General features: G+C 40.3%; 1 protein-coding gene across 3 annotated transcripts in view; it reads right to left on the bottom strand.

Annotated features, from left to right (window-relative positions):
- Positions 1-100: 100 nt before the first annotated feature.
- m1ap (meiosis 1 associated protein) overlaps positions 101-23,627 on the bottom strand; it is a 42,704-nt gene continuing 19,177 nt past the window's right edge. For all 3 annotated transcript variants that reach the window (XM_084345097.1, XM_084345098.1, XM_084345099.1), the window contains 8 exons: positions 10,260-10,415; positions 9,853-10,012; positions 6,474-6,615; positions 5,747-5,810; positions 5,501-5,643; positions 4,673-4,788; positions 4,361-4,442; positions 101-2,304 (listed from right to left, as the gene is read on the bottom strand). In XM_084345097.1, coding sequence (XP_084201223.1) covers positions 2,059-2,304; positions 4,361-4,442; positions 4,673-4,788; positions 5,501-5,643; positions 5,747-5,810; positions 6,474-6,615; positions 9,853-10,012; positions 10,260-10,415 — 1,109 coding nt within the window. In that variant the 3' untranslated portion in view covers positions 101-2,058. The remainder of the gene's footprint in view (positions 2,305-4,360; positions 4,443-4,672; positions 4,789-5,500; positions 5,644-5,746; positions 5,811-6,473; positions 6,616-9,852; positions 10,013-10,259; positions 10,416-23,627) is intronic.

Here is a 23,627-nt window from a genome sequence, read left to right as displayed (position 1 = left end):
AAAAGGTTAAAGGTGGTTAGATGGCCTCTTTTCAGAGCAAAAGTATCTGAGGCTACTTCACCTCACAGGAAAGTTATCACAATAATTCTTCCACCAAAGAGTTATTTTAGGATCGTTTATTAAACAGCAGTTCATAAAATACAAATCTGAGAGGTCAATAAATATACACTGTATAAATACAAATATGCAGAACTTACAAGAGCTGAAAAGACTGCTGGAATATCAATTAACAGGAACACATGGCATTGATCCATGTCAGTTTCCTTTGCAGCTCAGATAATACATTTAAACCAGTCACAACGTGTAAGCTGAACAGGAACATGAGAAAGTGAACACTGAGATAAGGATGTTTGTGGTAGAATAAAAAATAACAATGAACAAAGAACTTTCTCGCCAAAAACAACTGCGAAGGTTCCCAATCCCGCCAAAACCTGAAGTACCTCCTGACTAGCGGGGCAGTTTCTGCTCAATTCAACGCTGAAATAGGGAAATTTTTCGTTGACTCTCCGTCATGCCCCATTTATCGCTTACAGTTATGACATTTAAAGAGGAGTGTGGCTGATGTTGTCCGGGTCAAACAGGGGAACTTTGGCAACAGCCTTTTGACCTTTTTGAGGACAGAGAGGCTGCTGTTGTGCTATTTGAACAAACGTATGAAATCGACACACGTTGACTCGACTTCTCTGAGCTCGTGAGGATTAAACAAAAAGTGCTGAGAGAGAGCGAGAAGAGAAAGTACAGAGAGAGAGAGAGAGAGAAGTGGGTTGAATGTCAGCGGGTAGTCAAATTCTCTCTGGGGACAAAAGGATCGTTGTGGGTGTAATTCGTGAATGCGGAAGTCCTGTGACATCACAGCGTCATGAAGACATTTGCCACTGGGTCGTCCCTGTAATGTTATAAGGTTCAACAAGGGGGTGGAATGGCGGGAGACTGATTAAGCCTGTGTGTGACTGTGTGTGTGTGTGTGTGTGGATGACAAAGCTCCTTGACGAGGAATAAATTAATAATAGTGACGATGGACGTGTGTAATTGACCAGTACGTACGTGTGAGCATGAATCATTGCTTAAATGCGCGTGGATGTGTGCAGGAATCAAACAGTGCAAATCTTTTCGGTGTGTCGTACTCACTATTATAAAGAACACACTTCAGTTTTTCTTTTGTCTTTGTCCTCCTTCCATCAACCACCCGACTCACTCACGCTGCCTTTCAACCCCCGGAGAGAGAGCAAGCTGTGGGGGTGAAGGAGAGCAGAGAGGCCCCTCTGTCTACTGCTTTATTCTCTGTCTCATTAAAACAGTGAAGCTGTGTTCACGCCGGGGCTTAAGGGCAAAATGGAAATGGAATGTGCATATGTGTGTGTTTGTCTATAAGTCACTATAGAACAAAAGCTGCAGTATGTCTTCTTCATTATGTCTGAATTATAATTTTATAACTGGTTTCTCGTCTCTCACTCAGTCAAGGCTTTTTATACATCCTTTAATCTCCATTTGATCTCCCACACCACCCACCTTTTGCTTTTTTTTTTGTCGTTTCTTATAACTTCCTCTTCCTTCCCTCCATTTTTTGACTCTTCCAGGCTTCCATTGTCCTGCTGTTTCCCTTCTTTTCATCTTGACGGTGTGTGATTTTGAAGTTTTGCAGCCTCAGCGAACTGTAGATGGCAGGGTCACAACTTTCCTTTCTCACACGCTCACGCACGCATAGATAGGCTTGTTAAATTCGGGTCTAGCTAATCGTGTTCGTGTGGTGAGAATAAATAGAGATGAATTGAGGTATCAAAAGATGCTGTAACCACCCAGAGTGTAGCACAGAGTAGTGTGTGTGTTGTCGTGCAAATTGGTGTGTTTTTAAAGCCTTTATGGGCTGTTTAATCACCCATAAACTTTAAAAGGGAGACTAAATGTGTGTGTGTCACTGTAAAACTCTTTGAAGTGACATTTTCAGGAGGGATTTCAAAGTGAGTGTGTGTCAAATGACTTGTTGACTCTCTCTTTGTCACTTTCGTGTCACTGTATTGCGCTCTCGGCCCACTTTCCTCCACCCACCCTCTGGTGGTCTTACTGTATTACCATGGAAGCATCATCATCGTCATCCTCCGGCAGAGTAGGCGCTGGAGACTGACGGCTTCTTCCACCACCGCTGCTGCTGAGGAGCGTCAGAGCTGGACGAGAGGCCTTAGCAGGAGGAGGTCCGAGGGAGGAGGACGAGTGGGAGGAGGACGAGTGGGAGGAGGATGAGGGGAAGGGAGCCACAGTGACCCTGACCTTGCTGTTGGTTCCCAGTTGGTGACCCTGGTTATGTGGCTGAAAAGAGACAACATATGACCTTTATACTTCAAATAGAGGGTATAAATAAGCTTGGAAAACACGTATTTAATGCTACTTAAACTGGCAACTTTTGGCTGAATAATACAGTCAGTTTTTAGTACCCTGATTTGATTTGATTTGAAAAAAAAAAAAGACAAAGAAAAAAGCGTTAGATACAAGAGAGGAAGAGGAGGAGGCTCTGAAGGAGGTGGAACGAAAGCGAGATAAGAGAGGTGGAAGACATTATCAAAACAAACACAAACATTATGTTAAGAGGTACAGTAAGATTAAGTTCCACGGTAGTGGATAAAAAGAGTGTGTGTGCCAAAGAACAGAACAAAACAGAAGCAGAGCGGGCGGACATTTTCTCTGTGTTTTGCTGCTGTAGTGAACTATTTGCATGTCAGCAGCCTTATCGGCCCTGATGAGTCACACAGCCAACAGCTACACACTCGGCTCACAGTCGGCCTCAGCTGATGTAATGAAATAACACGGATGGATGAAATGTTCAAAGAGAGACACTGTCTGTAAAATATGAAACCTACTCTGACAAAGTTACAATTATGAGCTATACTTAAAGTCATGAGACATGTTTAGATATTTGCAGATATTTGTTAAATGTTACCAGACTTCCTTTCTTATATTAACAATTTTGGCAATGTATCATGAAACAGACCTTCGACGTGAATCTATTATGATATAAAACCACAGTTTCGTCAGCGAGTATCATCAGTCTGACTCACTATGAAAAAATAAAACAAAAGAATGATTCACAGGATTATGAGTTCCTGTCTAAAACAAACTATATAATCTAATCTCCTCTAATCTTTTCTTCTTTGGTTGGCAAGTTTTACTCACATTACTACACATTTTTTGATGTTTAACATGTGTCCTTATATAGCCATAGCAATGGTTGTGTTATAATCAAAGTTATAATGTAACTCTGTAAATTTACTCAAGCACTTAATGTGCTGATAAAATACAAAACATTTTTATAGATTAACCACCGGTTTCCAAAAACTCATTGGCTTGTGACCTCTAATATAAAACCAGTGTGTGGCTCTGTCATGTGTCACATGTCTTTTTGAATAATGTGTTTTAGTGTAAATACAGTATATCATACAAGAGTTAATGGTCATGTGTCAGATGTCTTGGAGTAGTTATAAAACCACCAAAGAAACATTTCCCCTTTAAACTTTTCACATGGTTTCATTTAAATAACCGTTCAAGTTATCCAATATTTTACTATAAACACAGATTTGAGAATAGTCTAACAAATTAATATAAATGTATGTATCACAGCTTAGTATTTTCTTCCTTCCTGCCCCATTATTCATCTCACAAACCCTCAAGTTTATTTTGTGACCCTTTGGAGGGAACCGCCCTGAAGATTTCACTGTACTAAACTACTGAACTGTAGATTGAGTAGTTAAAACTAGCTCCACCTCCAGCAGCTACAAAAGGAAAATACTGCTGCATCAAGAGCCATCTGACTGCAGAACTTTATTTTCATAGTAAACCTAGCTGATAATATCTCAGTACTTTTATATTACTAGGATTTTAAACGCAGGATTTCTGCTATTTAGTGGAGTATTTTTATATCAGGGTATTGGCGGTTTCACAAAGTAAAGAATCTGATTACTGACCACTGGCTATAACGTTTCACCACTGCAGGTTCAGGTCTGATATTATGGTGTTATAGGTCTTCTAATAGCTCCATCTTTTGTTCCTAAAGAACCAGTGATGAGGTTTTGCTGTGTTAGGTGTTAAAACGTCGAGGTCAGGTGACTTCTAATACATCAACCACATCTGTATTGCCAGGAAAACTAAGTGCTGCCATCTATTGAGTAAATATGGTAGTGAGAAGTGAGGGGGAAGTTGGATTAGTTTAGAACACACAACCTTAATGAGTTTCATAAAAAATATCCTTCCTGCTTCGTGCTTTCAAATTGCTCTTGACTCACGTTGTTAACTTCACTCATGTCATAATCAAGTTCATCTATATGAGCAGCACATCCTGACCTCTACACTGTCATAAAGCTGCGGCGTTTACCTGCCGCGGCTGTCTGCTGCCTGTGCTTTTAGGGCCCTCTAGTGGTTGAGACTGGTTTCTGCGGGAAGCTGATGGCTGCAGCCTGGAATCAATCATCATCGTCATCATCATCATCATCATCATCATCATCATGTCCTTACTACATTAATAAAATTGACATGACTTTATTCTAATCATCATGCTCTATAAAATCATTATAATCAACATAAGTAAATTAAGTGTGATCTTCTACCTTTCCTTACATCATTGACCTCTACATCCATTACATATTAATAATGAATATAGTCCATCATCGCACTAAACCCCTCTGACCTGTATGGGTATCGTGGCTGTGAGAGCAGGCCTCTACTCCTCAGGTGCTGGTACAGGTTACTGCTCAGACTGAGAGGATTGAACACAGACTCCTCATCCAGCTGAGTGAGACAAGCCTGGCAGAGAAATTGACAGAAAACAACAGCATTATTTGGGTGTGTGAATTTTTGTTTGTGTTCGTGTGTTTTTTATTTTTGTACACTTTGTTAACATGCAAATAAACACATTGAACAATCAAGAAATCTGAATTGTAAGCACAGTCTATCCCTAATATGCATGATACACAATAATATATTGACAACTATTTAATCCTAAAATGGAATCAAAACACGTATACAACAATAAACAACAATAAAACAAATATGAGCAATAGTATCACATTGTGGGGATGTGACATGATTGTAAAATACACCGAGTACTTGTACATGAATTGTCATTATAACTGCATACATCTTTATCTGTAAATATTTGTATACACAGTATATCTCTCTAGATGAGTGCTGAGATTGATTTTTGGGGGTATTTGGTTCCAACTTTAATTCAGATGAAATGCTCTACATCCTATCCATAGACAAGATTTTAATTCAGAGAAAAACTCTAAGCACTTTCACCATGTCAGATTCTCTTCAGAGTCATCTTTTTATAGATACATGATATTTTTACTACAGAGGAAGAGAAGATGCCTTACTGAGAAACTCAATACTCATCAGCCCCATGTTTAATTCCTGGTATCAGTTTGTGGATCAGTAACAAAACCAAATGTATTTCTCCTTTTGAGTCCTCTGTCTACTTCTGCGATTTGTCTGCAATAAACAAATGTCACCTAACCTGCATGGTCTGTATGGCATCAGGTGCAGGGTCCTGAGTTGAGATGGGCAGTGAGCAGGGCAGCAGCAACTCTCTGGAGACCACAGGCTTCAAAAGGAGGGAGAGGGACGGGGAGGGCTGGAGGATGTAGTGAGAACACACACCTGTGTAGTATACAATCACACACATACACACAGCATAAGAGTGCACTCATGAGGACTGAAAAAATTCTTTCTCAAACACACCAGCAACCACACACATATGGACCTGAGCCTCCAGCTGTAGACCTCTGTGCAGGCTCCACCTGCATCAGCAGGAATAGGTCACGACTCTGAAAGAGAGAAAAAAAAGAAACAGGCTATTCATTTGTGTTGCACAGAGGAAACTTGGGAGTAGTGGTGTGTTCATTTAATTGTCAAGTGAGTTTAAAGTGAACTTTAGAAATGTTGGAAAAAAGAACAAAATAAATAAATAGTGCATTAGGCGCAAAGAAACTGGGCTTTGCAAAGCTCAGTTTCATCAGAAGTTGGCATGTCACATATGACTGCAACAGAATACAGTAGAAGAAGTAGAGGCCGCAAACTGGAAACAAAACCGGTTGTTTGCCAACCACCAATAAACCTCAAAGAAGAAGAAGCAGTAACAAAACTTGTCACCTTGGCCATCTACAAGAGAAAAACAAAGAGGAAGGCGGAATCTGGGAAGATGCCGAGAACAGAAACAGCTTCATTTTCTTATCTCAGTGTGGAAACAGCTGAGCAGTCATGTGAGGTAAATGTCCACTATATTGCAGCACGGTGGCACACTATTAAACACCTCTCTTTATTTTGTTAAAAGGTATCTGGTTTGCATAATGCAAAACACAGATAGATTGGTAGATTTAAAACCCAGCAACCCACAGAATTATCAGAGAACTCCAAGCCTTGCCAGTTTTCTCATGGTGAAAAATAAAATGTCTGATCTAAAATTATAAACAGTAAACACATTAACACACCCTGAGTGTGTGGCAGAGAGCGTGGAACAGGTTGTGGTTGGTCTCCATTTCATCCCAGTCCAGCTGCCAGCAGGTGGTGGGGTGGATCACCAGCGGCAGGCCGTACAACACACTCTCACACACTCCGTCTGCACGCAAAGTCCTGCAGCACACACACACAAACCTGGTTAGCATGCAAACCCAAAAGGAAGGACAAACATGTCCATGATATATGTCTTTTTCTTCCGCAGATACTGTCTCCAATCAAAAACAAACATTCTGTGACCACTGGAACTGTACTGTAAACCATTTTATGTCTAACCAGCTGTCGTCTATCTCCCCTGAGCTCCTGAAACAGTTTTCAGTGGAACACTGTCTGTATGCAAACACAACAAATCATCAGGAGCAGACACAGACCATGACATCATCCCTGTGACTGTCCTCCAGCTCCATTTAAATGTCACTGCTGTAAATCATGACTCATCAGTATGTAAAGCACACACACAGACAGAGCACAATAACTTTTCCGACTGACCGGTATGCAAAACACACACGCACGCGCGCGCACACACTTTCAGTCTCACTTACAGGCACACATTACATCCAACTGCAGCTCCTGGAAATGTTAAACTGATGCAAATTAGGGACTGTGTGAATGTTTTTTTTGTTGTTGTTTTTTTTTGACTGAGAATGACTTCTGCTTTTGAACAGTAGAGCTTTTTACACCGGCGTGACCCAGTTGTCTCCAGCTGATCAACCAGTGATACATGAATCGAGGAAATTCTCCTGCCAGTATTTATAAAGACGTGAAAATGTTTTCAAAAAGACATAAAAACACATGACGACAATATAATATGTATTAAAGAGGTGAAAGCTTAAGACTTGACAAGTAAGCACAAGCACTCTAGTATGCTGCTGTTTGCTATTGGATTTATCAGACATATCTTTGTGTCATTTGTTTGACTTAATGCTCTTGGTTAAAGTGCAACTCTCGCCAAAATGCAATCTAGGCTTTTTTCGTGAATGTACCCGAGTCAAACCTTTGTGTAAAAGCATAATTCCGACAAAAAATCCACTTTTAAGATTTACCGTAGTTTCGTTTTCGGGTCAAAATCATTTTCAATTGCGTGCTAGGGGCAACATTACGGTAGCATCAAAATTATGATGCTATTTTTAAAACACTAAGAAGACTCGACACAACATGAAACTTTGCTCGTAGTATCACCAGGGTCTCTACACATGAACACAAGCATTGAGAACATTGTTTGTGTACACAGAGTTTACTAAAAAGAAGGTTTTTGAACAACTTACGTTTGCAGTAGCTGTCCTGCCAGTCGAAATGCATCGATTCCCTAGTGCGGCGTAACATGGAGGAGAAAGCTCCATGTTACGCCGCACTAGGGAATCGACGCATCTCGACTGGCAGGACGGCAACGAGCGGAGCAAGCGGCTGCTAACGTGAGTTGTTCAAAAACCTTCTTTCTAGTAAACTCTGTGTACACAAACAATGTTCTCAATGCTCGTCTCATTGAGATCTTTCTCACATTCTCAAGACAGGCCTGGTCAAAACTAAAGCAACACTAAAACACATAGTTGCATATAGATAAGAGTCAATACAGAGACAAAATTAAACATAAGAGTGCCTGTCAGCTTTAGAATAGCCTAATGAATTATAGCAGCGTATGTTAATTCCAATTACAGTAATCAGGATTAACATAAAAATGGATCCAAATGATTAAACTGAGCATTAGAAAAATTGCTTATTTTCATGTCATACACTGCATGCCTTTTAACCCTCGAGTTTTGACTTGAAGTACTGTATATCTGCCTTCTTTATCAGTGAGGTATTTCTTAAATTGCTGTCCATTTTTCCTTACATGAATTTCCAACGTTTTGGAAAGAATTTTAGATCCCCTTGACACATACTGTATTTTGGTTCAGAGTAGCCAGCATTAATATTAGTTCACAGTATGGTTTATTTCAGGCTCCTTTTAGTCTTGTGAAGGTTGGGTGGGATGACGATGGAATGGTTTTTGTCAACACAGACTTCAGTACTGACTTTGATTCTAGCATGTTTTTATAAGATGTTTTGGCTATGAGCCTCTATTTGGACAGGATAATTTAGCGTATGATAGGAATTAGTAAGAGAGAGGTGATGACATGAGGGGAAGGGCCACAGGTTGGAATTGAACCCAGGCCGCTGCTGAGGCATCAGCCTCTGTACATTGGACCTACGCTCCTCAGGTGAGCTATAAGGGCTCCCAAAGTATTTTTTTGTTGACGAATGATCTAAAAAAAGGAAAGTGAAAGGAACAAATAAAATAATTTGTATTAATATGTGTTAGAAAGCCTGTCCGTTTCATTGTGAAAATACTGAAAACATATATACACTTAAGATAACTGAGCTATTTTAAATGAGTGTGCCCTCAGAATAACTTTAAACTTGCTTTTGCCATAGTATACTCGTCCTGTATGTAAATATATAACAAGCTAAGGACACTGTTAGTTTATACGATTATACGATATTATTTGTGTCAGTTGGATGTTACGTTATGTACGTTAGTCCTTGTAGCCAGTGTTAGCCTGCTCATCTTGTGTTGAATCCCTGTCCTCTCCTTGTGCATCCCTCTGTGACCATGCCCCATGAGTTACTACTATATGAGAATAAAAAAATGTTCCTCACAAACATGTTAGGGGGAAATTCTCAACTGGCGCTTTCAGGCATGGAGCAAGTTCTCAGTGTTTTCCAGCATCAGAGCCGATGACTCGAGCAGAACAAAGCAGACTCTGATGTGATGGGAGAGTATCATCTAAGAAATATTCCACTGCTCCCAGCTATCAGAATAGAGCCATTCATGGACAGGCAGGGTTTTACTGAATACACACAACATTACACACATGGCTGATGGAGCTTCTGCACATAATCATACACACACACGCACTCTTCATCTCAGCCAATCTAAGAGATAAGGAAGCATGAATGTGACTGACAGATGGTGATGGCAGACATCATATCTAGACAATCTCTTTAAGGTTTAAACTAAAAATGTGCATCTTGTCTTCTTCAACAAGAATAATGCCAACTGATCATCGCTATGGTATGATTTCAGTTTCATGTTACTTACAAGCACATGTAAAAGGTGCAAACTATCAACATTATTGTCTTTTTTTTCATTCATGTCACTGACTTTGCAACACATCTTCTTTAGCAGTATTAGACTTTAAAAATGGTTGAGTGAAAAAGGGATATTAAAACATGCAATTTCTGCACAATTATTTTGTTATTCCTTTTACTGAAGCTCAAACACAAGAGATCTCAGATCAGATCTGAGATGAAAGCAATAGAAACTGACTTTTCAATACATTGTAAGGAGGCTCTCCTTGCTGCCACATCTCTTACTTGATTGCTTTCAGTCTCTGTGGCAGTTGGCTCTGATTGGTTGATCCCTTAGTGACAGGCAAGAAGTCCCAGACGCTCTCGGTCTTCACGCCCACGTTGGGGTTCAAGGGGATGAGGGCGGGGCTTATCAGACGCTCCTGCATGTCACACTTCACACACACTACACGGGGGAGAATACAGAGAAAATAAAGTGACAACTAATTTGTTAATAGATTAATCGTTTATGTCAAATTAGCTGGTTCCAGCTCCTAAAATGTAAGGTTTTGCTGCTTTTCTTTGTTATTTGTTAAAGTTAGGTTTTAGACTGTTGGTTGAACAAAAGAAGCATTTTGAAGACGTCACATCACATCCATGTTGCTAATCAACAAGAGGAGATATGCAGGTATGTTTGTGTGCAGTGCCTCTACCTGGAATAAGACTGTCCAGGGGGCTCGGCAGCAGGAGGTGGAGGTGCTCCCTGTCTCCTCCCTGCTCTTGAAGCCACGCCTTCAACACCGTCTCCATTGCGAACACACTGTTTTCCACCCGCTGCAGGTCGACCTCCGTTCCCAACATCAGACAATCTGAAGATGGACACACAGAGGAATCTACTGTCAACAAATCAAATGCTGATAGGGTTACAGAATTTAAGTATCTCAGCTCAATGACACATTTACTTTTACATGCCAATTCAGGAATCTACAACAAAAGATTGATCCAGCTTTCCCTTCTGTATGAAGAGGACTGTTACATCAACTCTCATGTAATCATGTCATGCAACATGCCTGTAACAGTTTTACCTAATGTTTGTGGATTTTTATCTTTGTATTTTTATTTTAACTGGTTGATTTTGCTTGTGTGTTTGATGTCTTTGTTCATGGCATCACTGAAAATCTCCCTCAGTTGATTCCCCAGGTCTTGAATAGAGATCAAGAGTTCGAAATTAGATTAAATAAGGATCTGGATTAACGGTCGACCCTGCTGACAGAGACCTGACACTTAATTTGGTATGGCCAACCATGTCCTTTTCCAAACCACGTTTTACACAGATATCAGTTGCATTAGTATACTCCTGGAGAAAATCAACAATTTTAGTCTATGACCACTAGATGGAAGCAAAATTCAATAAACTCAATTCACAGACTTCAGTTTCTCTGGATTAAGCCTTCTTAAGCTTTACTGGATGAGAAGGCCTGGCACTGAAAGAAGTAGAGCTGAAGCTTTGGACATTAACTGACTATTATTTATTTATTTATTTTAAAAAAAGAAGACAGACGACACAGAGAAAGAGCGGGCTGTCTAGTTATTTTAGAGACACTCATGCAAATCTTTGTCTCTTGTCTCTCATTTTCTGTACTTAGAGTGACGCCTCATCCCAGAGGCCATAAAGCAGCTGCACTGCTCTCCTCTCTTTGCTTCCACTTATCATTACAGAGAAGAGAAAGAGACCCCGTGGACCTGCCCCACCCTCTACTCTCTCTGTTGTCATCCCCCAATGTCCATTTATTATAGCAAACTAGACACAAACCTTAACGAACGCCCTTATTCTCCTATTCCCTCTATCTGGTGTTTAATAGTTAATGACCCATCAGGAGATAACTAATGGGACTAAAGGGAGAGCAGTGGATCAGGAGGCACTGGAGGGTACAGATGGAGGAGAGGTTCACAGAAAGGCGGGATAAGAAAGAGCAGATAAGATGGATGAAGAGTAGACAACATTTTTAAACTTTCTCTGTCAGGAACTTTTAGGGAGAAAATGAGAAATTCCTTGAATAAGATGTCATTGCTTCTTTCATCTGTCAGAGGCTGCTACAGTACAGAAGCTATTTTTGGTTCTTGGCCAAAGTTTCCAAAAGTGTTTTATCCAGAAATAAGTACGTTATCTGAAGGGGAAAATTGTGTTTGCCGAGTTTTCTGCTGATGAACATTTTGCAGTCAGATCCCTGCTGAGTGAAGGCAAGAGGCATGAAGGAGGAGAGAGACAGAGAAGCTAACAAAGCGTGTACTAATGACACTTTTGGTTTACAAGTTCTCCGTCTATGTGTCAAAAAGTCACACTTTAAAGTCAAGCTTAAAATTCTGACGCATGCCCATTGCTCCTGCTTTAATATGGATTAAAGACCTGGTGGGAGTTCTGTGATACTCGGGATGAGCTGTTAAAAAACGCTGCATCCTGCTGTGTACCAGCTAAGTGAAGACAGAGAGGCTGCAGAGAAAATGCATAAAGGGTAGAAAGAGAGAGACAGAAGAGTAAAAGCTGAGGTTAGAGACACTTATGAAGACATGTATATTTAGAGGAGGAGAATAGGGGAGAAAGAGAAAGGATGCTCAACTTTATGGGAACGGTAATGCAGAGATAAGGGAAAAATCCGTGAGAGATGTACAGAGATGGAGGAAAACGGGTTGCAGAAAATCAATTGCCATTCCCTCGGATAATGTCTGTCTGGGGAGTGGGAATGGAAAGAGGAGGAAACAGACTGAGAGAGAGAAGAAGAGAGAGCGAGAGAAAGAAATATGCAAGAAGACAAGAAGGGAAGACAGTATAAATTACACAAAGAGCAAGAGCAGCAGGAAGGGGGGAGAGAGGACAGAGAGAGATAAGATAGGGGTGAGATGGATGGGTATGGTGGGTGAGGGATGACGGACCACACCGTCGGAAACGCTTGTAATTAGACCATGAAGAGTGTAACTGTGTATGTTTGTGTGTGTGTGAGAGAGAGAGAGAGAGGGGGAGATAAGGAGGGAAAACGAGGTGCATTTCTCCTCACAGCAGCATAAATAAGTCAAGACAGTCCATCTTCTTCGTGTGTGTATGTGTGTCACAGTGGTTTCTACAAAGCAATACATTACTGACTGAGGATATTAGGTGAGAGCAGTTAACCTCGACGTGTGTGTTCAGCAGTGAGACAACAAAGAGTTGGAGTGAAGCGATGCTGTCTGTGTCTCCTCAGCAGGCTTATCTGACCTCATGAAGAATGTGTTTACACTGCAGAATCCTCCTACAAATGCCTCTGCTTCTCAATCTCTGCTGAGTTCATTAAGTGTGTTTGTTGTAGGTATGGAAGATTAAAAGAATTAATCATGTGTGATCATCCATCTCTCTTCCAACACTGTCTCCATGCCTCTGCTTTAACTGTCCCTCGTTCTCTTGGTCTGTAGCCAGACGTGACCCGTCCCTCTGACCTACAAGGCTAATTGTGCACCTGCATCTCATTAGCATGTCCTGTGTGTGTGTGTGTGTGTGTGTGTGTGTGTGTGGGTGTGTGTGGGGATGTGAGAAGATAATGTCTGACACACATGCTGAGGTTAGGATACAGGGTAGCCGTCGAATCTCATTAAGTGTGTGCTTGGGTGTGTGTGTGTGGGGTGTTAGTGTGTTGTAAATTTAGAAGCACAAGCCTGCTGATGGTCAACAACTGTAGAGCTACTGCCACTATACACTACAAACCCCTGAATAAACATTTCAGATGTTGAATGTAAAAAAAACAACTTTATTTAACCTTCAATTAAAGTCTATCATTAGAAAGCACATTCTGTGTGAACACTGTTATACCATACATTTCAAAGAGTGTGATTTTAATAATACTTCAGTTTCAGAGAGAGTTAAACTATTTGTTAGCAACCCCTGTATACAGTCTAAAATGTACAAATGGCTTGTTTAATGTTCTATTGATAACATTTTTATGTAGACAAATATTTTTTAAAAATCATACATCTACAGTGCTTATAGAAAGGTGCAGAATAAAAGTATCTCACTTCCTCAAAAGCATTATTATGATTGTGAATCAATTATTTTAAATGTTTGTAGGGTCCAAAATGATTGTTTTGTTTATCTCTGTGTAAGATTGGTTCCAGCTTCTAACAAGGTTTATGAGCCTGGTATAGTATAATGTATAGTAGTATAATGCCGCTGGTATCACGTGGTATCTGTGTTTCATCAGTGATCAACAGTCTTGGTAGTTCTACAGTATGCAGTGTTACACGCTCCCCCTCTGCTGGCCAGGATGTGTCACTGTGGCTGATGCTTGGCCTCCTGCCTTTCCAGGTGATGGCGGTTTAGCTGATTAGGGATGGCCAATAAGAAGGGGTAGGGCACTAGGCTCTTTCTCTCTTGCTCTTACTTCAGTCCACCAGACAAGAGGTGCAGTCAGTCAGCTGGGAGGCTGAGGTATTATGTCTTTGATTTATGTTTATCTAATGGGTGCGGTAGTCCAGTTTTCTTGGCTTCATTTCAATTAGGTTTAGTTCTGTTGTGTTAGGGTAGAGGGTTAGCCCCCAGCTCTGATGGCCCTGGTGGGTTGGTCTGGGAGGCTGCTCTTCTTTTGTTTATTTGGCCTGCCCATCAGTTCGTTTGTTTTGTTTGATTGTTGTTAATTAATAAACTTACATTCTTTTAAACTGCAACTTGCTTGTTTGTTGTGTGTTTGACCTCACTTGTAGGGGGTCATAACAGCGGCCAGTATACTGTACTGCCCTAATGTTAGCTAGCTAGCAATAGCAACATTAAAGTTTGCTAGCTAACTTTAGCAACATAAGCTAGAGTTAGCAACGTTAGCTAGTGCACAAACAAGCAACCACATGAAGGGGCAGATGATTCAAACAACAGCGGTGTTGCGACGTGTGGCTGAATATTAAAGCTTAAAAATGTAAAACTGTCATCTAACATTACATCATATTCACTTTTACAATACTTTTATAATAACAATTTGTCAAATGACTGTTTTATGTAGCAAGCAGCTATTTTTCACTGTAGACCACCTGCCCAGCACCAAATAGCTCAGAAACAAATAGAGACGGGCTATTATACATGCTAATTTAGCCACCTATTTTTCTCAGGAGTTGGTGGAGACCAACACCGAGCTGAAGGCTGAGTGAATATTGGACCGCAATTCATCAGATAATCAAAAACACAACTCACAACATGCTAATGTTGCTCTGTGTCTGCTGGATGTGTATAACCTTCTCCATATTACTGTACATTTTTAACGTTTATAACTTATTCTGCTCTTTTAATTAAATTATTGCTTTACAACACATAAACACCTATTTGCACCACACTCTGATGAGCTGTATCTATTGGGGAGAACCTGTGCCTTTTCAGTTATATGCTCTTTAACCACAAGGTCACCGCATCTGTTCTTACAGTTAAGACGGTTTGCATTTTAACTGCAGGAACTGTTGCTGACTCATCTGGAAAAACACATCCTTTAATGGGTGGCTGCCAACGCCTCGCCCTGCTTACTGTAGCATCTCTCTTTTCTGTAATGATTGAAGAGTTTTTCTCCTGTCCATATGACTCATTTTGATTCGACATGTTGAGTGATTTCCATGCAAACCTGAGACATAACATATTTTTTTGCTTTAGTTGACACCTTAAAGCTGCTGTGTGCCTCTAGCATTGTTGCTTGTTGGAGAACATTTGCAAAGGGCAAACATATTTGTGATTCACTTTCACACACACACACACACACACACACACACACACACACACCCTTTAAAACCTTAAACAAGTGGATTAGATAAAAAAGCAATGTCTTCAGTTTTGTTTTAATTTCCCCGGAGACATCGGTTTTGATGAATGACTGATGAGCTTTATAAGAGAGGGTTGGGTCACTTTGAATTTAAAATTTGACTGTGAGGGAAATATATGTGATCCGTAATGATCATTCTGGAACCAAAATTGTGTTTAAATTAAAACATAGATTTTTTTAAAAAGGGACAGCCCCACAATGACAACCCCCCCTACATCTTTTCAAACCCCGAATAAATCAGTGCATCAGTGTGAAACTGTTGGTTTCTGTCTCTACGATTATTTTTTACTTTGCTTTGGTAAATAGGGTTACATAATAATACATGTACCACTCTGGAAAGACAACTACATGTACTGCTTTCGGTTGCTGTTGTTTTGCGTCTCAGTCTCTTCTTCTAATTGAAGGTCATTGTGCCATTTCTCTTCCTGACCCTCAACTCTCTCTGTCTCACCCTGGCCCACGCCCAGTAATAGTTCCTTTTACTCCATGCATTAGGAAATGTGCATCATCCTCATGGCCATCGACCAATGTAACATTAGCTTGTGTGGGGAAATAAGTGAATCAGTGAGCTAATGCAGTACAACAAGAGGAAGCAGAGCCCTGCTCTACAACCCTGTCACTTATTCATGTAGATGCGGATCAGCTTTGCCTGATAATGGACACTGCGCTCTGTAATGGTGGAAATCTTCATGAAAGCTTCTACGATCACATTGTCTAATTCCAGAAACATAATGGTAATGGACAACAAATCTGAAGTGCGCTGCATTAAAACATCAATAGTTGGAATTTCTTTGTCCTATTTCATTTTTTTTTCTTTAAATTCATGAGTTATTCAAATTATTATTTGATCAAATTTGAGGTCTCTGCACCCTTTTGAAAGGCGTGTTTGAACGGGCACTGCACTTGTATCAGTAAAAATAAGTTAGCGTTATTGTTAACTCCCAAATCTCAGCAACTAACGTCTGATACAAAAATACCACCCCTGTTAAAATAAACCAGGATCATCCTTTAAGATTCTAGTTAAATAATAACAGTAAAATAAAAGTTGTCCATAATCCGTTTTCAATTTATGATTATATGTTGAACGGTATCATCCTGTTAGAAAAATACTTTCAACTCACAACGTAGCTTTATGATGTAATCCAAATAAAATGTTCTTACTTGACACCAATGTGTGAGGCAAAACTGTAATATCAACCTAATGCATATCCTGACACAAACTTCACAAAGTGTACGTAAACAAGAAGGAGACACTGATGAACGTCTGTCTCTGGAATTTTCCTCTGACATCCATATTTCACTTATAGAGCGACACTGACAGCACACGCTCTGTCCTTGCCTTGTCACATTCTGTCAGCATGTGTCTGTGTGGGCATTAATGATGAATAGTTCATTGATGTAGTTTGAGACTGTGACAAATAGGACATTGATCATCTGGGCTGAAACACATGCACTCGACACACCAGCGGCTCTGTGACCTAATTGCCTTGCGGTCACTTCTGATGAAGCCAAGCGCTCATGGAGACAATTAAAGCAGATGGACACTTGTAAAGGACAAGATGACGAGGGGGCAACAGCAGCACAGTTATCAAGAACAAGAGAAGAGAGAAAAATAAGAGAAATAGTGACAAGTACTAAAGAGAAGGCCAAAAAGATGGGACTCATCCTTACTGTTTTGATAAGTGTAAGTGGATGCAAAATGAAAATATGCTTGGACAGAAGAAAATAAATTAATCTTTCCATTTCCTGCTTTTAATTGTGCTTCTGATAAGACTTTTCCTGTAGGCTGCCACAGATTTGCCCTGTCACCAAACGTATATCAAACAAGTAAGTGCTGACAGATAAACTGTGATTTCCTCACTGCGAAATTACCATTTTGGTCAGATTTCAGATTCCTGGATACATGCGCCACACATTCACACCCTCTGGCCAGTCAGATGAAACCCCAGTTACCCTCAGATTAATTGGTGTCAAATTGTTGGCGACTGCGAGGTTGGCTAACATATCTCGCAGGCAAAAAAAAAAAATTATACAAACCTTGAATCCTGGGGAAGATGAGTTGCAACCATGTTAACGTAAATAAATGATGTTTTAGTGAGCCTGATCAGCAGAGAGAGAAAAGTAAAGTGATGGCAAGAGATCAACTGTCTGGTTTCAAGCAGAATCTTGAATTAGAAGAGGGTTAGGCAGCAGAGAAGGACACAGACTCAGAGAAGATGGCAGCTTGACGACTTCTTTGAGGCACTTGAAAAAGACAAGAGGACGAGGATGAGTGGAGCCCTGCAGACAGTATGAAGACACATGAGAGAGGGGAGTGTTTGAAAGAAGGACAGGAAAACAGGAATGCTGAAGAGAAATTACAAAAGTCTACATTTTTTAAGTAGTATACTTTTTTGAGGACCATAATTTATCCCGGCTGTATTGATTAAAACAATTATAGCTCCAAAATGTCCACTTTCTAGGAAACAACAAAAGCTCACTCCCATAGTGACTCCCATGTACTTTAGTAAGTCTTCAAGAGATGTTCAGTGTCATAAAATATCTTCAAACCAAAAAGTGGCATGTGAATTCAGACAAAGAAAGAAGACAAGGATGAAAGAGACCCATGAAAGAGGCTGCAGAGAGAAGATGAGAGCAGGGTCCAGAGATTGGAGAGGTGATAGCAAATAACAAACCTCTCAAAGGAGAAGGGAAAAAAATGGCCTTATTTTCTTTAAGTGGCTTGAAAGCCAAGATTAGAGAGACACACAGAGTCTATCTGTATATGCTGAGATAGAGAAGATAGCGAGGACAGGAAGAGAGACAGAGACAGGCACAATGAGCAGCTACTTAAAGAGGAAAGAAAGAGTCAGGAGGAAATTGGATGAAAATAGGGGAGGAATTATAAGACGGTAAATTGAGGAGAAAAAGGGTGAGAGGAGGATGACAAAGTGCGTCATTACAGCAGATGATTGAGAGTGATATTTGGAAGGCACAGGCTGCATGGAAGATTAACTGATGTTTCATAGATACCCCATTCAGGAGTGTAGACTAATTTTGGTGCTTGCTAATACATAAACTAACCTTAGGGAAATGAAACAGAAATTAGAAATTCAGAGTTTAATTTGTGATGATAAGACAATCATAGCAGGTACATTTCTTCTGCAGTAAATCAAAGAAATGACAATTTTAGCTCATTTGGAACACCAGTGGTGTGATTCAGCATATAAAGCATTTGATGAAGTTAAGGTACTTGCATGGTACAAAATTTTTGGGTTGTAACAACATAGCTGAATGCACTTACTGTCGCTTGGTCCACATTCTCATCTCACCGTGCAAGGCAGCTTGCAGATTTGAGAAATCAGTTGATCACGTGATGTTACAAATTCATCTTGCCTAGCTTAGACCTATGTGCTTGTGGCTGAACACACAGCAGCAGCACCCTTTCAGGAACTACTGGCAGCTAGAGACCGCAGCTACGAGAGTAGACCAGCGATAAAAGCGACATTTGACAACAACAATGGTAGCACCTCAGGACCTTAGCATAGAGCCTGTTACAGCGTCATGCCACATGCTTTCTCAGTGAAAAATATGTTTTTACTCCAATGACCAGCTTTGGTAAGGGTCTGGTAATGCTCTCCTACTGTTGATCTGACTGGTTTAAGTTAGCCCGTGATCAAAGGTGTTAGACAGATGAATCATCCAATCACCTGCCAAGTATTTTCCTGCCTGCCCTTTTCCAAACAGTTTCCAGCACCTCTCCAGATGGTTCCCTGTAACAAAACATCTGGTGTGTCAGGTTAATTTCCATTAGCAAATGTTAGCATGCTAAAATGCTATACTAAGTTTAGATGCCGAAATGGTTTGCAAACTCATTGATCTCTGTATCACTTTGTAAGCCCAGTTCTTACAGGATATGACTTTGCAGGTTATAGAACGTTAATGTGACTACATGCAATTCAGACTTGTGCCATGTTGAAAAAGATACGAAAATCATGTTTTTGTTGTCATGAATTTAATGTTACGTAAATTACTCCAGTGTTTATTCACACATGAGACCGACGTTAAATTGCCATAGGATTATTGTAAAGGAGTGCCTGTCTGAAAGGGGTTTCATACATTTTTCAACCTCCAATCCTTTCTCAGTGTGGAGCGAGGCGATGAAGAGAGCAGAGGGATATGATTGACAGAACAAGATAGTGGCAAGACAGCTGCAGGTAGTCAGAGGGTGGAGAGTGGAGAAAAGAAAGAGCAACATCACTCTGTGGGTGTTTAATAGCTGTGAACCACTCAGACGAGCCCTTCCCTTATTTTCCCTATACTTCTTTCTCTGCTCACTTTCTTGCGCTTCTTTCATCCAACCATCTGTTGTTCTGAACCACAAAGAAAGAAAGAAAGAGCCACAGAGGGATAACTGAAACATCTCTCTGCAAATATGTATCTGCAAACTGCAACCACAAGAAAACCCGACCCGATTACATTAAAGCATCAACTTGTTCTGTCCAAGTTTTCTGTTACAAACTTTTTTTGTCAGACTGCACTGTAGATTTGCGGTATTTGTTTTGTCGTAATCTTTTTAAAAATCGGGCTGAAATGGCTTAACAGTAAAAAAGAAAAGATCAAAAGATTTATATGAAGATATGCTGACAGACAAACTAGATTTTAGGAGGGGTTTTATCAACAAAATTTTGTATGTGTGCATGATGCGGAGCAACCAGCCACCTCTCAGTGTGGGACTAATAGGTTCCATATCCTGGTGTGAAGAGTGATGCCAGTCTCCATCTGTACGACCACCTGTTGCTCTGCTAACGTCACACAGAGGTGTGAACAGCCTGACCTTGGCACCGTGTGTGTCTGTGTGTGTGTGTGGAAAGCTGAAAAACAAGTACTCCTGAAATCCATGCATCTTCATTATCATTCATGTTAAACCATACTTACATGTAAATGAATAAAGCAATGGCGTAAACAGAAAAAAAACCATTTTGTCTTTTTCTCTGTTGCATTCTTGCTATTGAATTTATGGCCAAATTATGTGTGTACTGTGCTTCCTGTCTGTGCAAACATTGTGCAGTAGCTGCAGTTGGGTGTGTGTGAGCATGTCAGCAGGTCTGGGTGGGGTTTCCTCTAGAGCACCTCTCTGCACTTTCACCCAGCACACATTAAAGTGAACTAGCTGACTGTGGTGGAAAATTAACTGAATGAAAGAGACAGAGAGAAAGAGACTGAGGGAGGGGGCAACCCTGGGTTGAATGACTGCAGGTGTGTGGTGGTAATAGTAGCTAAGAAGGAAAAGTCTGGCAGATGGAAAGTAGTTTTTACACCGAACCAATTACACAAAAATGTAGGAATGGTGTTTATTAACATCCCACAGGAGTTGACTGCAAAAGATTGATGTACTGAGTCACAAATACCATCCATTATATCCTCTAATTACTCTCAGGGTAACATACTAGATCATTTATCACGACAAATCTAAATATCGGAATTTCTTTAAATCACTACAATGAAATTAAACTAGACAATGTTGAGTTTCCACCACATAGTTCTCATTCATGCAAAAAAAGACTATCGGATGAACCTCTTGATTTGTCCAACTCTGATGGCTGAATATTAAACACAGAGGGAAGATTGTGAATCCCTTACACTGAAACTGTATCAGGAAGGGTCCTTTTTAAAAAGCCAGCACGAGCAAGAGATTATATCCAACAAAACCTGTTGCAATGTTCACACGGGCGTCTGACTATTGTCAGACTAGACAGACATTTCCGGGAAATTTGCTTCTCGATCTGCCACAGAGTTAGATGAGGAAATCAATACCAGCCTCATATCTGCCATGCTGCAGCTTGGCCTAGCTGAGCATAAATACTGGGGAAACAGCTAGTCTGGCTTGGTCTGAGTAGCAAAATCTGCATACCAGCACCTTTAAAGCTCAGCCATTAACACATTATGTCTTGCTTTTTCCGCTGAGCGGATTAAGGATTTGGTCTCATTGGGGACATGTTTCAGGGACACTGTCCTTCACTGTCCAGATGACCACAGTTAATACATCCACAAGCATTCACTCTGCCAGAGCATCTTTGCAAAAGCTTCAGGGCTTCTGCTCTGTAGGTCTTAACTCTGCTTGGGGAGAAGTCACTCTGGGGATCAATGAAGTTTCACATTATTATTGTAATGTAATACAAGAAATATGGCTCATTGTGAGCATTCAGGATGACGACTTGGTTTACCGTTGCTATAATTCTTGGCTGTGGGCCAGTGGATTATAATCCTCCTCTCGAGGGACATACATTTTCAGAGTCATTATTCTTGCGACTCAAAATGGATTTGTGGGATGTATGCTGATCCAAGTGCAACTGTGTGGGGTGTGGAAATGGCTTAAGTGTTCCGAAGGAGGCAAATAAGGAGAAGGAAAACACTTCTAAACAAAAGGAGCATTACGTATTCAAGGTGGCAGTCGCAAAGATATAAAAAGCACAGCACTGCAGGCAGTGTAACAGTTAATATGATTACACAACACAAAACACCCACAATCTTGGCAAAATGTACGTATCAATTGTGACCTGACGTAGAGTGCATAGTCTGACAGGAAACAGGCTCCCATCACTGTACGTATTGTTTCATCATGCTTCCTGCATGTACTTTTGTAACATTAACTGCTGATCCAACTCAACAGAGCTTGTTTTAGGCTGCTAAAAATGACTTCATTTTATGCCTAAAGTAAATGTAACCAAGATTTGGTTAGATGGATGAAATAATGTAAGTAGCTTTTTATTAAATGGGCTTTAAATCTAAGCAAACCAACCCTAACATAAATCACAAGTGGTGAAGGCAATGAGCACAATAAATCTAGGTTAATACATCATACTTTATGGTAATACAAGAGAGATAAAGTGAGAACAAGATAAAAGCCGAGAGGAAATGGGATGCTGCATAGAAGATCTGCAATGTACGAGGAAGGAGAGACAGTTGGAGACAAAAACATGCTAGAGAATTTCTTTTCTTGCTCCTCCTGAAAAGAGACATCGGAGAAGAGGAAAGGGGAGGTGGAGGAGGAGGAGAAAGTAATTAAGTATCTGAACAGAGAACAGAAGGAAAGGGGAAAAAGTCCTCTCATCTCTCGGTTACGCTTTGATGGAGCAAGACAGATCCTGTGAAACAGAGTATGATTAAAAGAAAAACAAAAATTACACAGGAAGATTACATTGTTAAGGCCCCCCGCCGAACACACACACAAAGAGTGAAATGGTGCGACTAGAGATATCCGCTGATTTACAGATATGTTTGTACTCAAACACATGCACAAGAGTCTAAAATCACAAAGAAATAAATAAGCAAGGACACAAACACACATGCAGGCTCAATTACATAAACATAAACACACATGCTCTCTCTCACCTACACACACACACACACACACACACACACACAAACACGCTTTTTATTCTTTGAGTCTTAACCACATCAACTGTCATCTGTCCCTTGTAAAAGCTTCTTATCTCTCACACAAACTGGACCGACAGACAGGGAGAGAAAAGAAAAATTTGCAGGGGAAAACACTGAAGATAGCACTGTGGACAGTTTGAGAGGAGAGACTGGGAAGGAGAAGAAAAGGAGGAGAGAGAGAGATTGCAAGCAGAGGGAGAGGATTAGGGGAGATATAATGGGCTATAATCCTTTTCTATTGAGAGACTGATCCAAGAATCGCTGATGGGGTGTCAGTTTGAAAGAGCTATTTGTCCAAGCTATGAGTCTGCTTTTAGATGGCTTCTACCTTTAGCTGAAATGTCTCAGGCAAAGAACAGAATAGCACTCGAGATAAGCTCTTTTTTCATGTGATTTCAGGAACAATCGTTTTAATTTTAGTGAAAAAGTTACATCACCAATCAAACACATAATTAACAACCATCTTTAAAGACATTTTGGCTACAATGGTAACATTTTAAGTGTATGAACTAGTTGTTGAATTAGTTCTAGTTGAATTTAATTGAATTAATTACACACAGAAGGGAGTCACATGTTCTGAACATATTCACATTACTTTTACAGTCCTGGTAACTTTGGAAGCCACATGTAAATGCTAAAAATTGTCACTTATTTTTTTCAATTATTAGAAATCGGGATGAAATGTAAAACATTTTGGAAGGACATTTCTATAATGCTGTAATGTAGTTTTCACAATTCAAAGATATTCTATTTCAGCCTTTCAGCTCCTTATCACAGAGGTGAGACGGCCATCTGCCAGAATAAACTTGCAATATAAAGCCATTGAAAGAGGGGATGTAGCTC

This window comes from Pagrus pagrus (genome assembly GCF_965226575.1).
Source record: "Pagrus pagrus genome assembly, chromosome: 22".
Classification (NCBI taxonomy): domain Eukaryota; kingdom Metazoa; phylum Chordata; class Actinopteri; order Spariformes; family Sparidae; genus Pagrus; species Pagrus pagrus.
Note: the sequence above shows the minus strand (reverse complement) of the source record. Positions and strands in the feature narration are given on the sequence as shown.